Source organism: Natator depressus, chromosome 6 (assembly GCF_965152275.1).
Source record: "Natator depressus isolate rNatDep1 chromosome 6, rNatDep2.hap1, whole genome shotgun sequence".
Taxonomy (NCBI): domain Eukaryota; kingdom Metazoa; phylum Chordata; order Testudines; family Cheloniidae; genus Natator; species Natator depressus.
Genome location: NC_134239.1, coordinates 125,115,142 through 125,134,776, shown reverse-complemented (window position 1 = coordinate 125,134,776; position 19,635 = coordinate 125,115,142). Strand labels below are relative to the sequence as shown.

The following is a 19,635-nucleotide window of genomic DNA, read 5'->3' as shown; positions in this document are numbered from 1 at the left end:
GGTGTAAGCTTGGCTCCACCCAATCACAGTTTGTTGTGTCACAGCCAATTAGCATCTTCTTTCAACTGCCAGGGACTTCACAAGTCGGAAATTGCTCCCAGGTTGCGACGGATCTCTGCGCTCTGTGAATTAATGAGACTTCGCAGAGGTAGACCACCGTGGAACCAGTTGCCCACGAGCAGAGAATATAATCAGGAGGAAATTAAAATTAAGATGAAGTGCTTAAAAAACAAACAACAAAGAAAAACAAAACACAAAAAACAAACAAACAAAAACAAACCCCAAGGAAAAAGCCAAATGATCTGGATGTTGTGGTTCTTTGCTACAATGTAGCGTGCAGAATGTTTCTGGCATGTCTGAGATGATAACGCTCTCGGGCTCAGGCAAATTTGCATTCTTGTTTGAAAGCTGTGCTTTCAAGTCAAGTCATTCAGACTGGAGATAGACAGCACATTATCTAGGCAATGCAAACCACCACTCAGCAGCGTGTGTGAGAGCTGTGGGTATGTGTGAGGGATGTAGGAATTTCTTTACACTGCTTCAAAACCCTCCCCACTTCACACGCGTGAGAATTCCCACTGAAGCCAAAGGGACAGCGCACATCAATCAGTCAAGCAGGATTTGGCTCCGAGTGTGAAAAACCTCGTCTTCTTTGAGATCTGCACAATTGGGAAGCAGGTGGCCTCAGCATCATGGGTTCGGGAATGTTTCCAAAGCACGGCCAGGTGCAGCTGTGCTCTCCCTGACTCTCGTTTAGAAGAGAACACCCTGGGCAGCCAGAGATGCAGGGACAGCAGGTTGTTCCTCCAGTTAAGACAAAATTGAGCCAGGAGGCAAAGAAAAAAAAGAAAACAAAGGCTGGTTCTGATTTCCTGAGCGATCTCATATGAGTCATTCAGCCTCTTTGTGCCGTGGCTTAATAATGCTGATACCTATGGGTGTTGTGAGGCGAAAGCAATTACAACTTGTGAAGTGCACTGGCCTTTTTGGAGGGAAGGTACTATATCAGATCCCAGTGCTGGGCACCTCCTGCAAAACACGGGCGGCCCCGCCATTTTCAATTGTTTGTACATGGTGCATGCGCACACATGCACTGAGCAAGAGACAGTCCTTCCCCCAAAAACTTCTCCTCTAGACACAAACGGTGGCAGAAAGGAAGGATTACTTTACTACCCCTATTGTACAGCTGGGAAACTGAGGCACAGAGCGACAGAGTGACTTAACCAAGGCCCCGGAGGGAGCCTGTGGCAGAGCTGAGTATTGAATCTGGAACTCCGGAACAGTTGCTTAACCATAGGACCTTCTCTGAGGTTTTAAACCCACCTTCTTAATTTTTATTTGTAAGGAAACAAATATCTTAAAAAACCAAAGTCCCTAGTAGATAAAATTAGCTCCAATGTGTTGCCCCTTTACATCCAGTGATTTTTCATTAAACCCAGAGATTGTGGTGCGCACAAGCCAATGACAGGTGAGTGTTATTTGTTAAATGTACTGAAGATAGGCTTACCTTTCATCTGCACAAAGTCGAGCTGATGGATGGATTGCAGCAAAGGCGCACTGTCCAGGTTTAAATCAAAGTCTGTGGTCATCCTTGGGGTTAGCGTCCCTTTTCCCCACTGGTCCTCGGTCAAGTGCACTCTCCTGATCAGAGCATCGGAAATCTGATTGCAAGAAAGACCTCAGCTATTACACGCCACTCCAGCAAGTGCTTTGTGCCCTAGAAAGAGCTGGTTCTTTATGACAGTAAAAGTCAACAGGTCTTGAAATCAAAGGCTTGCCCACGTTGAGTTTTGGAGTCACTAAAGTTTCATGGTGACTTGAGTTTTGCCATTGACTTCAATGGGGCCAGGGTGTCACCCAAGGGCTCTACCAAGGCCATTCATTTTAGGTTTAGATTTTGTACAGTACTTCAAGCAAAACCAAATCATGTACCTGGAGCTACTGAGCATCTTAGTTAGGCCAAACGAATCAATGCCATCTTATAGGGGTGACCCAATGCCCAGAGACGTCAATGCAAGGGCTTCTACTGGCTGCAGTGAAAAGCCCTCCTTATGAACTATTATTGTTCTTGTGAGCCACGTATTGAGTCTGTCTCCCATTAGGGTCCTGGAGGGCTGCGTGTTGTAATATTTATTCTGGAGATACAATAAGAATCTTCCTCCAAACTCTTCTCCCAGTGTCTGTGTTCCAGTGTTCTCACAGGATGAATTCATTCCTGTTTTGCTTCCTACCTTACATGCAGCCTTCTCCAGCCTGTTTCAGTCTCTGACATCCATGTAAGATTTTTTTTTCTCCTTACAGAGGGCCAGTTTCTGATGTCCTTGCTCACTATGAGTAGTAATTTCGCACAGTGCCATTGAAATCATGCAGAGAAAGGTGCTACTCACGTGGGTTAAGGGTATCAGGACCTGCCTCATAGCTAGTGCCGCTGCGTTTCTTGTGACCAACCAGCAGTACACACTCTTAGAGCACAGAGATATGTCTCCCTTGTTCGGTCTTCATTGACAGGTAAAATCTCTAGAAGTACACAGCTAATACAGGATCTGATCCTCCTCATGCTACAGCTGATGGGAGTTTAGCTGCTGAGTTCCAGTGGAACAGGACTGGGCCCCAAAATTAAGGAATCTTCTTAACATCATGCCTATGCTAGACTGAAATTGGCAGGAAGAAAATCTCCCTAGATGACTGGGGCCAATCCAATATGCCACCTGGGAGCCCTCTTCCACACCCCACAAATCCCTAGGGTTGCATCAGCAACCTTACACTAGCTGGTAACTGTGGGGCCTGTTACACTAGAAAGCAGAAGCACCCTGCTGCTGGCCATGTCTCCTCTCCGTGGCCAGGCCCCTGACATGGCTCCTATGCTGGTGGCAGGAAGGGGATGGGGTTGGGGTAGAGCTTTAATAATTCTTTACAAAGTATTTTTAGACCATTTTATTTATATATATATATATATATACACACACACACACACACACACACACACATATATACATACATACAGAGAGAGAGAGAGAGAGAGAGAGAGAGAGTGCGCGCGTGCGCTATTATTAAGTATTACTAAGTATATATTATTAAGTATTACTAAGTATTATCTAGTGCCTAAATATTCCTGATGGGATTGGCACTTTCTTCTAATGACAAAGAATATGGACCAATCAACCTGGGGCTGTACTCCTCCGTGGTGTAGCTCCACTGATGTCATCCTAGTTACACCGGGGATGAATGTGGCCTCTGGATCTGCACTCGCTCACCCTCCCAGCCAGCCCAGCTCTTCCGTCCAAAGGCGCCTGGAAGTGAACAGCCACACACCCACCTGTAAAAACCCACTGGGGTCGTTCTCTTTGATGACCTCCAAACAGTACTCCATCAGGCCTGTGGTCTGGCGCAGCTTGACTGTGCAGTGAGAGATCTGGTCTCGTACCACCTGCAACGGGATGAGGAGAGGAGTTTCCAAGTGCAGGTGGAAGCAGTGAGGGTTGAAGGGCATGCGCCCGCCCCTAAAAGGTTAACAGGGGCTTTGCCATTGGGAACAGGATCAGACTGAAGAACTCTATCAAAGGACGGGAGCAAAAGACTAAAGAGAACATCAAAGACAGGAGTTAAATAATTGGCCTCCAGAGCCCTGAATCCATGAAGAGCACACAACTGGATTGGATTAATTATTCAGACTAGTGGGTTAGATGTATCTCTGCTCACAGCACACCATTAATACGAGGACACAACACAGAAACAGCTGAGTTACAAATAACTGTTTACTCACTATACACAACACACATGGCCCAGCTACAGATAGACACTCTGGTAGGGATCTAGTGGCTTCTGCAGCAGAAGACAGGGAGACCCACTAGAGGGTTTCCAAAGTATTCTAAAAGGGGGCTACCTAATTCCTATCATCCCCAGCTGGTGTCAATCAGTGAAGTGACTCTGTTTCCAAGGAAGACATGCCTGTTTATCAGCTGAGGGTCCGGCCCTGTATTTTTAAACTAAACACATATAAACTTCAACATTATCGATTACTATTAGCAGTAATAACACCTAGTCCTTATCTAGCATGTTTCATCAGCAGTTCTCAAAGCGCTTTTCAAAAGAGGTATCACAATCCCCAATGGGGAAACTGAGGCACAGACTGGTGAAGTGGCTTGCCCAAGGGCAACCAGGAGCAGAGCTGGGACTAGACCCAAGGTCTCTTAAGTCCCAGTCTAGTGCCCTTATTTACTTACAAGGCTACACTGCCTCCTTCCCCTAGTGGTGGGCTGTAGTGAAACTAACTTCTTGCCAAATGCCAGTGCTGTCAGTAAAAATAGGGTCCTCAGACGCCTCCTTCCTTTATTTTAGGGCTACATCTTTCTCCATGAACTCTTTCCACCTCGGCAGAACTCAGCCCTCCCTCTGCTTTGAGAGCTGCAGGTGGGAAGTGCTAGATAAGAACGAGGTGGCACTACGGATAGTAGCTGATAATGCTGCAGTTTATATTTTTTGATCAACATATAATCATGTCTTCAGTCTTGCACGGTGCTGAGTCAGAGGCACAGGGCACATCAGAGCAGGCCCTACGTTTGCAGGATGCAACCACTGGTGTCACTGGGTAAGGAGAACCGTGGAAACACATGCAAATTAATCCACAGATCTGGAGGACAGGTCAAGGTGAATTACTTAGCGCTACCCACAAATGACCAGCAAGAATCCGTCTGCAAGAATGCCTGGCACTCCACAGATACAGTCACTACATTTCTCTTTACAGTCCCTGTAAAATCACTGCTTCTTTATGTAATTTACTCTGTAGCTCTCCAGACCATGTTCTCTATGAAGACGCATCAGTTCAACTGTAGGGGGTCCCTAGAAAGGGAAGTGCTGCATGACCCTAGTAGTAGAATACAAATGGGTGCACTGACCCTGATCTACCCAGAAAAATAGCAACAATTTATATCAGATGTCTATACAGGCAGGAAATCACAGAACATCACCGTGCTGAATCCTAGTAACGGGAACATTAACATGCCCATCTTTGACCCTTCCCCATGGTCCTTTTTCACGGTGAGTCACTGGAAAGAGTCAATCTTTCTCAGCTCTGGCCCTTGGGTCTCCTGACAGTGAGTTCTGGGAGATGGTGTCAGTGCTTACGATCGGCTGGCACTTCAGGGCAAAATTCTCCCCTCTGACCTTTACTGCCAATCTCTTACCTGCCGCAACGGATTTTTGCTGCATACTCTGCACTTATTCAGCATACAGGACTTCAGCTGATGTCGATGGAAGTTTTGTGCACAGGGTACGCAAGAGAGATGTTTCGCGGAGGATAAGAGATCTGTAGCACAGGTCAGTGAGAGTAATTTTACCCTTTTGGCTGAATGCTCTAATGGAAGATCTGAGACGTTTTAAAAAAAAGAGCCCAAAGCTTTGTAAAGTTCTCCTTTAGGCCTCAATCAAGCTAACCGATTCAGTAGATCCTATTTGTTTAATGTGGACAGTACAATGTGGACAATGTTTAATACAGACAATAAAGCACAGAATCAGAGAAGATTAGGAAGGGACCTCAGGAGGTCATCTAGGCCAACCCCTGCTCAAAGCAGGACCAGCCCCAACTAAACCATCCCAGCCAGGGCTTTGATGGGATGTTCCATCTTCATATGCAGCAACAAACCATTTGAAAAGCCTGCAGTCAACGGAAATGGAGGTCACAGTTTTGCATTCATTGCTACAGTAGTTACACCACAGTATCTATGCACCAGCCAGGTATGTGAATACACAGCCTTACTGGCAAGGTAGCTTCATCTGATGACAAGTGAAACGTATCACCCGAGCATCCTCCTTGCTCAGATACCGTAAGGTGAAAGGAAGCATGCGCTAATCTTCTGCCCCCAATGTGACTGGCTGTTAAGAGTGCAATTACTCCTTCAGGCCAATCAAGGAAATCTTGCGTTTCTCAGGTATAATTTAAACCACCTATACAGAATTACATACCACACTGAAAACTGTCCAGAGCTCCATGTAACTCAGGCTGATATGCCCACTTATGCAGCAATGCATTAGTTAAAGGATTGCCAACAAATAATTTTCTATATAGCTCCTGATTTGTATCGACTCTCCACTGTGTGCAAAAACCCTTTTGCTGGTTTTATCCCTCTTTCTAGGAAAACATTATATTCAATTGGATTGCTGTGAAACTGAAGCCAGAGTAATCCCCTTTGGTTTAATTCTCTGGGTCTGAATTTGCTTTCACTTACACGGATGCAAACCAGGTCCAAGTTCACTGAAGTCAGGAGTTGCACCAATGTACTGAAAAGACAACTCTAGTCTGTCCATGCACCAGCAACCCTAACCATATCAACCCAAGAGGATTCACAACTCCAGAAACAGTGTTAACTAGTGCACTGTTGAGGTAAAACCAGCAGGGGGAGCTCACACATTGTTTTTTGGTATGTTCCACTATACCAAAGTGAAAAGAAAAGGAGGACTTGTGGCACCTTAGAGACTAACCAATTTGTTTGAGCATAAGCTTTCGTGAGCTACAGCTCACTTCATCGGATGCTTATGCTCAAATAAATTGGTTAGTCTCTAAGGTGCCACAACTACTCCTTTTCTTTTTGCGAATACAGACTAACACGGCTTCTAATTTGAAACCTGTCATTATACCAAAGTGGTGAATGCTAAAGTTTGCTTTTAATTTTGTGGCAGCAGGCAGTAGCGATGGGTTATCTTTCAAGGCCAGGACATAATGCAGAGAGGCTGCCCTCACCAAGGTATGGCAATTAGAAGAGCACATCAGAGTTTTGCCCTAGACATATTAAAGATTTCCCTATAATTTTGAGGAAGATGTAATTCAATGGTAATTTGACACCCAAGTGAGCAGAAACAATTACCCTGAGAGGGAGGAGCACGGCCTAGCGGCCATGCCAGTAGACTAGAGCCCTGGGTTCTACTCCTGGCTCCGCCATTGACAAGCTGTGTGACCGTGCCCAAATCACATCCCTTCTCTGTGCCTCAGTTTCCCTCCTTTGTCTATTTCGATTGTGAGCTCTTTGGGGCAGGGACACCTCTCACTATAGGTTTGATCCGTGCCTAGCATAGAACCTCTTAGCAAAAGTGTAATATAAATGATAATATATTGCCTATCTTCATAAAATACACTGTCTTCTAACACCAACCAGCCCCTCACACCTCTTCTATTCCTTCTGCCAGCCATTTCTCAAGAAGCTCCTCTGTATCCAGCCTTATGAACTGGGGTTTGGCTCTTGTTGTCAAAAAGCTGGTGCCTCATGGGGAGTAATGTTCCTGGCTCAGCCGCTGTTCTTTCCACAGCACACTTCAGCGAGTGAAGGTCACGGCTTCCACTCACTTTGGTCGCTTGATATACTTTGACATTTTAAATTAGCCAGTTTTAACGACAGCCCCATGCACAGCAGCTGTTTGCAGCACGATGTGTGGCCCTAAACTCAGGGGGCTAAAGTCTGCTTTACCTTTCGGGGGAACGGTGCGTGAACAGATTCCCTGCCAGCCAAGGCGTCAGGCTGGTTTCCCTAGTCGCCGCAGACATGGCCTGCCTCTGCTCTGCAGTCCAGCTTTTTAAACCACTTCAGAGCATAGTTAGGGCTAGTTTACAATGGCCAGGGGAATCAAGCTCCTGCCTTGCCTGCACTGTAAAGGGGAAACAGAAGTAGGACTGGGCCCCGAGAGTTTCATCGCCTGAATAAGCTGAGAGTAACTTGTTCACGGGCCAATAAAAATCTAACCCCGTCTATACCTTTAACACTGCTCCTCTGGGACTTGGCATCTCACTCCAAAGCCATCTCTGCGGCTCTCACCATTGTGTCGAGCATATTCACTTCATGTAAAGTCCTGAGACACCGCATGGATTATCGTTAGCCCTTAGTTTCTTGGTTCTTTGGGGCTGATTCCCTGTTGCCTTGTAACCTGGTCTAGTCATTTACATTGGGCAAAGTGGGTGTAAAAGACTTCTTGGGCCAGATTCCTGTCTCAGGTGCTTCGGTTCTAAACCCCTGTAATCTGACCGTCTTCAGTGGTGGTACACTAGGGTAAGTAAGGGGATGTCTACCCGTGGCTAGCCCGGGTCCGCTGATTCAGGCTCGCGGGGCTCAGGCTGCTGAGCTGTCAAATTGCAGTGTAGACATTTGGGCTTGGACTGGAACCTGGGCTTTGGGACCCTGCAAGAACAGAGGGTCCCAGAGCTTGAGCTCTGGCCCAAGCCCGAACGTCTACACTGCAGATTTGTAACTGTGCACCCCGAGCCCCATGAACCTGAGTCAGCTGACCTGGGCCAGCCGCGGCCACGTCTTTTATCACAGTACAGACCCCGTGGCTTTCTCAGATTCTCTCCTCATTGGCAACCTTTTGGACGACCTGCTTCTGGCCATACAGCTGCTCTGCATGATAAGAAGTCACTGCCCAGTCATGGAACCTGCTCTGGTTCCTAAAGTGCACGTTGCCCACAAACACCAACGCCCAGTGAACGCCACCTGAAGAGACTGTGTGTTTCTCTGTCGGTCGGACCACTGATGGGCTGTATAATCGCCAGGCCAAATGCACATAAAAGCAGCAGCCTTCCCTTCATCCCATCCTGCTGTGAAAACGCTCCCTTGGGAAATGCACATACTGCTAGGGAGGCAACAAATATGGGATTGGAAAAACAAATCTCCTAATCTTCTTTGCGACTTAAATCTTGGTTCAGTTCTTGCCGGATAATGAATTCATGGGCTTCTCCCTACAAAGCCAATGCTTTAATATCATCATCAGTGGAACCACCATCTGCTATACCTGGCAATGCATGTAAATCTCAGACGGTTTTATTTCGGCTAAGTGTTAAATTAAGAAAATGGTTGCAAGGAGAGACTAAGGTCAGTGGCAAGCCAGTCTAACCCAGGAGCCTACAACAGATCAGAAGCCCAATGCTGGTTCACATCAGGCCTTGTACTCTTCCTGCACTGCCTGTGTTACTCGCCGCAAAGCAGAGCACACTGAAGCGTACGTGCAATAGACAATGCGAGTGACCGTACGGGTTGCACTGCAGAGCGCAGGCCCTGGATGTGTGCCGATGAAGCACAAGACTGAACATGGGAATTTTAAACCTACAACATTATGCAAAGTCAAAACATTTACAGTGGTCATCAGCAGTGTGATTAGCTGGGCCTGGACCGGGTCCAACACGTTTATGAAGCAGGATTAATGAAATTCCTGCGTATGTCAACAGACACTGAGCGTTCAGCTGTGAGCACAATCGTCCTGTAATTTGGGCCCACTGCTCACACCCACAAAGCTGGACTCATCTGGGCAGGGCAGGGGAGACTGCACCAGTCTGCAACTGCAGGGCCTCCCTGTAATTCATCTGCTTGAGCAGGAGGGAGCACTGGAGCTTGCATCCCCATGGAAGAGGCTGGGGGGCTCCACCACTTCAAACCTGCAGATCCCACCAGATTATATAAGGGCCTGATCCAAACCCCTCTACGGTCAATAGAAAGATTCTCATGGACTCCAGGGGGATTTGGAAAAGCCCAGAAGAGTCCAGCAACTCTGCTGCACGCACTACTTTGGAACGATACAAACCAAACCTTGCTGAATTATGGAACACGCTGGGAAGAGGCTAATAGGATGTAACTGACTGGGTAAGTCATGTTGGGGAGTTTGGCAGTGCTGGGCTGGTTGGGAAAGAGTTCAGAGCAGCTGCTTATGATTTGGTGGTGATCTCTTTGACAACGCAAAGGGATTTTTTTCTTTACATGCTAAAGGGGGGTACCAACCAGAACCCTCTGTTGCTAATTACTGCCTGTCATGGAGCATTTTTGTCAGCCCCTGCAGCTCACTGCAACCTTAAAATAGGCAATTTATTCCAAAAGCTTTTCTTCCCGGTAAGATGACATTAGCTGTAATTTACATTTTAATACAGCCCCTAAAAGACAATAACATCTGCACTCATCTCTGCACAAGGGTCTGCTTTCCTTTTCAGTATTCGACACCAGGTTACTGGATTTTGCAACCTTCACTACCAACTCTTAGCCCCTCAGAGGTCCAAAGGGTGAGCTAGGCCGGAGCTACCATGCAGGAGGACTCCAGTTTAGGGCACCCCATGAGACTCCAACTCCTGCATGTCACCTGTGATCACTCTCAGGGCTTGTCTCCATGGTGCATTGGTCTGCACCAAAGGTGTGTAAATCTTAGTCTGCACTAGTGTGTTATGAGCTAACTGGCTCATGCAGATCCTGCTGGTGTGCATGAAAAGTTCCCTAGTGTGGGTTAACATAGTACTGTTTGAAACAGAACTACATTAATGCACATTAAGAAACTTTTAGTGCATGTCAGCAGTGTCCACATAGGTCAGTTAGTGTGTGATATGCTTATGACTAAAGCACCGTGTAGACAAGCCCTCGATCTCCTGAGATGATTATTGCAACAGTCAGGAAGGAATCACCCTATACAGCATTAGCCAGCAGCATTATGCTTTTTCCACGAGTGGAGGCCCATCGCCAAAGACAGCCCTCAGTTTGATGGACCAATGATTTGATCTGGCATGGAAAATCTTATGTCCCTATTAGATCTGGCTGAAAAATGGCAGTGGGATGGGGTGGGGATGGGATGTTGATTTTTGATTTTTGGCTGACATTCAATACTGAAAAATTGTGGTCAAAACTAGGAAAAAGTCAATGTGGAATTTCTGCTGTGGTGCCTCGTGCTCCTGTTCTCCTTTATAGACTGGGTTCTCTGGTCAGACTACATCTCCCACGATGCACCATGATCTACTCTCTTGGAGGCAGACCCTGTGCATCATGGGAGTCCTTGACCATCGTGCAGCATGGAAGATGTAAGCCGGTGTAGGAGCTTGGCCCATAGAGGAGAATCATAGAATCACAGAACATTAAGGTTGGAAGAGACCTCAGTAGGTCATCTAGTCAAACCCCTGCTCAAAGCAGGACCAATCCCAACTAAATCATCCCAGCCAGGACTTTGTCAAGCCGGGCCTTAAAAACCTCTAAGGCCTTAAAAACCTCTAGATTCCACCACCTCCCTAGGTAACCCATTCCAGGGCTTCACCACGCTCCTAGAGAAATAGTTTTTCCTAATAGCCAACCTAGACCTCCCCACTGCAACTTGAGACCATTGCTCCTTGTTCTGTCATCTGCCACCACTGAGAACAACCTAGCCCCATCCTCTTTGGAACCCCCCTTCAGGCAGTTGAAGGCTGCTATCAAATCCCCCCTCACTCTTCTCTTCTGCAGACTACATAAGCCCAATTCCCTCAGCCTCTCCTAGTAGTCATGTGCTCCAGCCCCCTAATCATTTCTGTTGCCCTCCACTGGACTCTCTCCAATTTGTCCACATCCTTTCTGTAGTGGGGAGACCAAAACTGGATGCAATACTCCAGATGTGGCCTCACCACGGCTGAATAGATGGGAATAATCATTTTCCTTGATCTGCTGGCAATGCTCCTACTAATACAGCCCAATATGCCGTTAGCCTTCTTGGCAACAAGGGGACACTGTTGACTCATATCCAGCTTCTCATCCACTGTAATCCCTAGGTCCATTTCTGCAGAACTGCTGCTTAGCCAGTTGGTCCCAAGCCTGTAGCGGTGCATGGGATTCTTCCGTCCTAAATGCAGGACTCTGCACTTGTCCTTGTTGAACCTCATCAGATTTCTTTTGGATCAATCCTCCAATTTGTCTAGGTCACTCTGGACCCTATCCCTACCCTCCAGCATATCTACCACTCCTCCCAGTTTAGTGTCATCAGCAAACTTGCTGAGGGTGCAGTTCACGCCATCCTCCAGAACGTTAATGAAGATATTGAACAAGACCAGCCCCAGGACTGACCCTTGGGGCACTCCGCTCGATACCTGCTGCCAACTGGACATTGAGCCGTTGATCACTACCTGTTGAGCCCAACGATCTAGCCAGCTTTCTATCCACCTTATAGTCCATTCATCCAATCCATACTTTTTTAACTTGCTGGCAAAAATACTGTGGGAGACCATATCAAAAGAATGGGAACATGCGGTACCTAAACTAAATCTCCCATAGTGCACTGCAGCGGCATTCCAAATCAAAGTATTTTGGTTTTCAGGCATTCATTTTTTGATGAAAAATTGAGAGTTTCCACAGAAAGTGGAGACTACTTGTGAAAAAATTCTCTTTACAAAATCCAATTTTCTGTCAAAACCCAATTTTGACAGAACATTTTCGAGCTGCCTTAGACTCTGAGTTAATAAGGTGATGTTCTTGGTGCCCTGAGAGAAGAGTGCCTAAATTGTTCCCTGCTCTTAAGAGTCCCTTCTCCTTTCACTGAACATCGTCCCACATACCGAGTTGAGGAAATTCCCATATCCCACCCTTCCAGAGGGAAGAACATAGCATCAATGGCAAAGGTTGGTCCTACAGAAAAGGGGGAGGTGGGTCTGACAGTCAGCCTTACCTACTAGCCAGAACAGAGCTGCACCAAAATCTTGTGTCAAATCAAAAAGGGGTATGACACACGAGCAAAGACAATACACTGCCCCCCTCTGTCTGCTGTTGGTAGTAACAGGGCCTGTGTCCTAGAGTGGAGAAGCTGAGCTCAGACATCACTGACTTATTATTATGGCCTGATGATGCTCCCAAGAGAGGTCGTTCCATAGTGCACTGTGATGACGGTAGTTTCACTTAACCAATGAGATTATTTTCAAAATCCAATAGCCCAACTGGGACTTTTCACAAGAAACCCTATAAATCGAAAGCAATGGGCCCATAGGCATCACAAGGCATTTTAATAGCCAGCCAGACTGAAAGCTAAGGCCGGTTAAATTATTGACATTTGCCTTGTCTCTTTCTCTTGTTTAAAGCTGCTGTTCATTTCTGGCTGATATAAAAATCAAATACCTAGTGCCCCCATTAACCATTAGACCAGGGGTCGGCAACCTTTCAGAAGCGGTGTGCCGAGTCTTCATTTAGTCACTCGAATTTAAGGTTTCGCATGCCAGTCATACATTTTCACGTTTTTAGAAGGTCTCTTTCTATAAGTCTATAATATATAACTAAACTATGGTTGTATGCAAAGTAAATAAGGTTTTTAAAATGTTTAAGAAGCTTTATTTAAAATTAAATTAAAATGCAGAGCCCCCCGGACCGGTGGCCAGGACCTGGGCAGTGAGTGCCACTGAAAATCAGCTCACATGCCGCCTTTGGCATGCTTGCCATAGGTTGCCTACCCCTGCATTAGAACAAATAAGCAAGAGGTGGGGTAAATTCTCTATCACCTGGAGTCTTTGAACCAGCCTGGGATGTCTCTTTCGACAAGACGTGCTCTAGGTCCCCCACAAGTTGGGCCAGATGTGTAGGGTGAAGTTTCTGGCCTGTATTATGAAGGAAGTCAAAACAGATCATCATAATGGTCCCTTCTGGTCTTAAAATCTACAACTGAAACTAAAGAGGGGTTGTTTTCTCAAATGCAGACAGAGAAAAGGGTTATCAGTCAGGGGAGGAAGGGTGCAATGCACCTTTCATGGTACAGAACTAATGGGAGCAGTGGTTAAAATGCAGGTGGAAAGAACAACTGGAAAGAGTCTGACATTCAGGCCTAACTTACAATGCCTATGCGTAATTTGTACAAAGTATTTCCAGTCGGACATGTTTCAGTGGAGATCAGAGGGGGTTTGTAACTGGAACAGCAGTGGCATTAATGGTCATCACGATGCCGGAGGTACCATATGTAGGAAACTTGAATGATCTCATTTGAGATGAGAGGAGATTGAGATGACCTCTCGAGGTCCCTTCCAATCCTATGATTCTACGATTTCCATCTACGGATTTGTAAGGTGCAGTTCCGAGCCCAGATTCCAGTGCAAAATACACAAATGGAGAACAAACCAAAAAGCCCCGGGGAAGTTAGTGCTAATAAAACAATGTAGTAAAAGCAGCAGAAAGCAAAGTGGTATGAGAAGGCTAGAGGCGTAAAACCTCATTAGTAAAGGGACAACTCAGGGTAAAAATAAATGTTGATAGAAAGTCCATTTACATTTGACTTCTTTAACAGGTTTCCCAAGCTCATGCATTTTGCAATGTCATCTCTTTCTTCTGCAGTGCTTGCTGCCTCTCCGGATCAATGAGCCAGCTCTCTGTTCTAAGAAGAATGAGTCAGATGGCTTCTGAGTCAGGAGCCCCCAGGTTCAACTGCCTCTTACTACTGATCCCAGTCCTTACTCTAGAGTCTCTGCAGGATGGTCTCTTGCACTTGGCGTTAGTGCCGTCTCTCCATGTGCAGGCAGAATGCCAAAATACTGTGTCCAATACATGAAACCTTTTACAATCAATCCTCCCTCAGGCAGCAGAAAAATGAACGGTCCAGCCTTTAACCTCTCTTCATAGCTTTTCCCTCTCCCTTGTCCACTCTCCAGTACAGAGTCACCTCCACAAGGTGCTCAGATACCTCCCATGGGCACGAGCAAGATATAGAAGACTGAGAGACAATGTGGGGACTGGAGAGTTTTTGTAAAAGAAAGCACAGGAAGGTCTCATGTTGGCTGCTCAAAGGGTAACACACTGAGGCCTGGTCTACGTCAACCTAATTATGTCAGTAATCACACTACAGCCCTGCTCCCACCAGTGTAAGTGCCCTGCTACACCGACATCATAACTCCACCTCCACGAGAGGCGTGGGGCTTCTGTCGGTGTAGTTAGGGCGACGCAGTGCCCGTGCAGACACTGCGGGTTATTACACTGCCTGTTGGCTGTCATTCTTGTCACTTTCACGGCTCCCTGCTGGCGCTGTGACATTGACAAGAAAGCCACTCACAGCTGGGGCTGTCACACTGGAGTGGGAGGTGGGCTCCAGCTAGAGCCCTGCAGGGCTCTGCTGGGCTGCCACCTGGGCTCCCCACTCCTCGCTGGGTGCCCTGCTGCCCCTCCTGGGTCCCGGCTCCCCACTCCCCATTCCAAGCTGGGCTGCTCCCTGTTCCCCGCTGGGAGCCCGGCTACACCTAAACTCCGAGCTCCCTGCTGGGAGCGGGGAGCCGAGAGCCTGGTGGGCAGCCAGGCTCCTGGCGGGGAGCTGAGAGTTCAGGCTCTCAGCCCCCCACATGTCGGTGGAAGCGCTGCTAGTGAGGACGTGCACCCCCGACAGAAAGGGCAGCGTGGACATGAATCACCACAGTAATTACTGTAAGTCGGTAATCGGCTGTAAGTCGATCCAACATAGGTCGACTTAAGTTTGTAGTGCAGCCCAGAGTAAAGAGGCTCATTTTAATCGTGTGAGGCTCTTAGTGGTAACTTCAAGCAGAAAAAATACTCCACGAATTCCCCCCCCCCCACCCCAACTCCCAAAACTCTAACATTTCAGCTTGGATTTTCAAAGAATCTAAAGGAATTAGGTGCCTCATGGGAGTTAGGTAGCTAATTACCTTAAACTTTTTTTTGGAAAAATCTCAGCTCTAATTTCTGAAGCCAGCTCCCCTGGATCCAGAAGCGTTACGTGAGTACAGGACGTGAACGTATTAGCCTTTCACCTCTGGAGATCTAAGGTCATACACTGGCTGAGGTCAGGAGTGGTACAAGTTTTGTGACCACAGCATAGCCCTTAACACACATCTGTCCACGTAATCAGTCTCTCCAGGGAATCTGACAATTGGGGTTCAGAAGTGAGGACTCCAGCAGCTAGGTTAGTGTAGTTACAGGTTAAAATGCATTGAGGGCAAACGTCATCCATCCATCCAAAGGTCAGAATGGTCCACTTAAGCCTTATTATTGAGAGCGTAAGTGAGGTAGGGTTATGCTTTGGGTTGCCCCTATATGAATTTTACCCTTGGAGAACTGTGCAGAGAAGCCTGTATGTCACTCGCCCAAACTACTGGGCTTTGGACCATATTGGTCTCTTGCTTTCGGACAGCATCACATTCTGCAGCATCTAGAATTTAGAAATAAAACCAAAAGTGAGCATTAGAAAAATACAGCTTGGGGGGGGGTTATTACAGCAAAGGATGAAGGTGGATTCTTGGGTGGCGATTTAAAATGATGCCCACCACTGCTTCTCACAAGGACAGCACTTTTTGTTTCTAAAAACTAAGTCTTTAACATGGAGCACGAATAAGGAGGGGTTTGCTCTGGAAGTTCTGATCTCCACATGCATTTTGCAATATCAGGAAAAAGGAGGGGAGCGGGGAGAAGAAGAGTGAAAAACTGTCCCATTTTAGGTAATTTTCTTACAAATATTTCCACCCAGGGGACAAATGTGAGTTGGCTCTTTGGGCAAACGTGGCGATGTGCCGCTTTGTCTGTGAAATTGTGTGTCAGATAAATGAGGTCAGCTCGGAAGCCCTGTTAACACACATTCCGGAATGCTGCATGGGAACAGAAATTTTGGCTACATGGACAAATCTGCGGCATCGACCCAGCACACAGAGCAAAGCTCTGCTCTCTCTCCTCTTCCTCTCTTATGAACAGAGCCACGGCACCACTGCAAGCAGGTGGGTCTAGCAGAAAGATCCTTTCAAGAGCTGCTGCTGCGTGGCAGTGCAAACTGAGTGCCCGGTGCAGAATGCAAGTGCGACCGGTCTGACTGAGCAATGTCTTATGCCCACTTAGTGCCGGTATAAATGACTTCAGGGGAAGGAGGAATCATGTCCTAAGCTGCACTGCCGAATACTGGATAGCTTCCCTCTTGACAGATTCCCGTAACATTTCCGCCCTCTGTACAGCAATTCCAATGCTCCACCGTCTCCGTGCAAATGCTATTGGCTTTGTTACATTTCACAGTCCATGCCAATCACAATGCTCCCTCAGGTTCAGTGGCAGCTGCAGTCCCGTCCCCTTTGGAATGACAGCGGCTCTGTAGTTTCAAGCGCAACCCTGCTTATGTTTTGCATCCCCTTCCCATGGTGGCGGAGTTCCCGTTTGACCCTGACAGCAGTGCCAGCCCAACCGCTATTCCTGTGCCGGCACAGCGATAGCAGAGGGCAGGCTTCGGGTCCTCTGTGTTGGGGTTAGGGTTAAGTGCTGCTCTCTGTGGCTGGACAGCCCGTGTTGCTGTCCACTCAGGCCCCCGGAACGGTGACCCACTTTCTGTCTTTCCCAAGGCAGCAGCGGCTGATCCCTCAATCGGTCACTGCTAAAAATGTATGTCCTATTTCCAGTCTGAATTTGTCTAGCTTCAACTTCCAGCCATTTGCTCATGTTCAAATTTTCTCTGCTAGATTGAAGAGCCCATTCTTAAATATTTGTTCCCCATGCAGGTACTTGCAGACTGTGATCAAGTCACCCCTTAACCTTCTCTTTCTTACGGTATGTAGATTGAGATTCTTGAGTCTATCACTAGAAGGGATGCTTTCTAATCCTCTAATCCTTCTCGTGTGGCTCTTCTCTGAACCCTCTCCAGTTTATCAACATCCTTCTTGAATTGTGGGCACCAGAACTGGACACACTATTCTAGCAGTGGTCGCATCAGTGCCAAATACAGAGCCCAATGACAATTCCTCAGCCCAAAGGGGCAGCCCACTGGAGCAGGGGCATTTACGTGCGTGGGCTAGGGGAGTGGCTGGTGGGTCTGTGAACTGCATAGCCCCATTGCCCAACACGCAGCTCTTGGGCTGATGGTAGCAGCCATGGCACAACTGAAGAGGTGCCCCATGCATGCCCCATCTCTGGCCTCCAGGGGAAGGATGCTACCAGACCGCCATGCTGTGTTTATTTATCCAGGCTTTATGCAAAGGGTGAGCATACCAACTTAACAATGCAAAAGCCCCATGACACGTGTATACACACGCGTTGCATAGGACTCTGTCGCACAATTAAGACAAAACCATATTATGTAACACTCCCAGATAATCTTCAAAGTACCAGTTCTGCTACCTTTATTACTTATTCCCTAGCATGTGAACTAAAGGGAACAGTCTAGTCGTTTAGTCTAAAAATGTGACCTACATTGAAACTGTTACTGATCCGCGGGGGATGGCCGCTGGATTTGAAAGACCAATTGCTTTGGAGAGTCGACCCCACAGCAGTAAGAAATTAAAACCAGCTTTCAATTGTCACTGCTACTGGGGGACCCTGAATATGGCATGAGCCCTTCTTGCTGGCTCTTTGAACCCGGTCGCATCGGGCAACCTTCCCTCTTCCCAGGAGCCTTTGCTGCAGCTGCATTCACAGACCAGCCCTGGCCAACATTTTCACATGTGGCTGCCCGCAGTAAGGCCCCTAAATAGAAGTGGCCGGTGGGAAGTTGCTGGGAGTTGTGGGGACGCAGCACATCAGAAAGGGAGAGCGCTTTTAGATGGGTGCCTAAGTAGGAATGTAAGTGCCTGGCTTTAGGGAGCCAAGTCTGAAAATTCAGGCTGTGTTTAGAGTTTAAAAGAGTCCCATTTGTGGCTGGGTATTTTTCTCTGTGATGGAGCACCAGCACTGGGTTCGGGGCTCTAAAACACTGGCAGGAAAACAGTTTCTGCACCCCGCAGAATTTACTGCCCACCAGCCTGTCCCACTCTTGCTGACGTAGCCGGGCCAAGCTAGACAGCTGGCTGGCTTTGATCAGACTCATCACGTTGCCCCGTAAGGAATGCCCAGCTACACAGCAGAGCGGCTTTGTTTTTAAACTCTGACTTCTGTCAGCACTGCAGGGCAAAGCAGAGGCCCTGACTTTGGAGGTGGGAATTCAATTGGTGGCCAAACAAGGACAAGAAAGAAAGGTGTCAGGGACAAGGCTGTTATGCCTTCATGAACGAGAGGGGAGGTGATCTGTGCACTTGTGAAATGGGGAGGTGGGGCACTGGTCCACACGGCAGCTTCCTTGCTAAGATGTGACTCATGCGATGAAAATGTTTGAGAAGCCCTAAGCTAGAGCATCCGGTTTCTTCATTGTGAGGGTGAACGTGAGATTAACGACAATGCCTTTCAGGCTCCCTCAGCTCTCAGGGTGGGAAAACCTGGCTAGGTCCATCCTGGGAAAGGCCTACAAAATGAGTCAAAGCCATTCAGATGGCCCAACGCCGTGCTATGTGCCAAACGTATGAGGAGAGAGAGAGGAGACGTGAAAACTCCGCAAGCAGGTTTCAGCCGAATAACAAACACACTCAGATAACAGCCCCGGAAAGCTCAGCATGAGATAGTTGTGTCTTCTCAATACCTCAGGCTCTGGGTGACCCACTTCAGTGGGATTGCCCTGGGCCTGCGTGGCTGGCTTGCTGATGTACAGTTACACCAGCCAATGGATACCATGCTAGCACCAACCTGTCAACTCACGCCCACCTGACAGTCTCTGTTTAGCCCAAGCCCCAGAGTCCCCTTGGCAGCCACAAGCCAGCTGAAGAGCGCAGGCACTGTTCCTCAGGGAACCGCAGAGTGATGAACTGAAGGGTAACGCTGCCTTCCCTTCTCCTTCATGTCCCACTTTCAGCTTCACTTCTTGCACCTCCTCTCCTGGGCTATCTGTCTGGGGGTTTCCTGTGGCACCCCTGGAGTACCCGACTGTCATGTCTGACCTGATCCCCCAACATAAAGGTGCGTGCCATGCAGAGCAAACATAATCACTGTCCTCTTCCTGTTGCATTCCTGTACTGCCCCCTTTGCACCCGGCTAATTCAGGGGCTGATCTTACAAGATGCTGGGGGCCCTCACCTTAGGGTGACCATATTTCCTAAAGTAAAAATGGGATGGCTGGGGCTTGCCTGAG

The 19,635-nt window shown here is 47.6% G+C and overlaps 1 protein-coding gene across 11 annotated transcripts in view; it reads right to left on the bottom strand.

The window, feature by feature from the left end:
* TRIM9 (tripartite motif containing 9) overlaps positions 1-19,635 on the bottom strand; it is a 121,095-nt gene that overhangs the window by 29,413 nt on the left and 72,047 nt on the right. For all 11 annotated transcript variants that reach the window (XM_074956530.1, XM_074956534.1, XM_074956536.1 and 8 more), the window contains exons 4-5: positions 3,317-3,427; positions 1,508-1,661 (exon numbers count right to left, since the gene is read on the bottom strand). In XM_074956530.1, the coding sequence (XP_074812631.1) occupies positions 1,508-1,661; positions 3,317-3,427 (265 nt within the window). The remainder of the gene's footprint in view (positions 1-1,507; positions 1,662-3,316; positions 3,428-19,635) is intronic.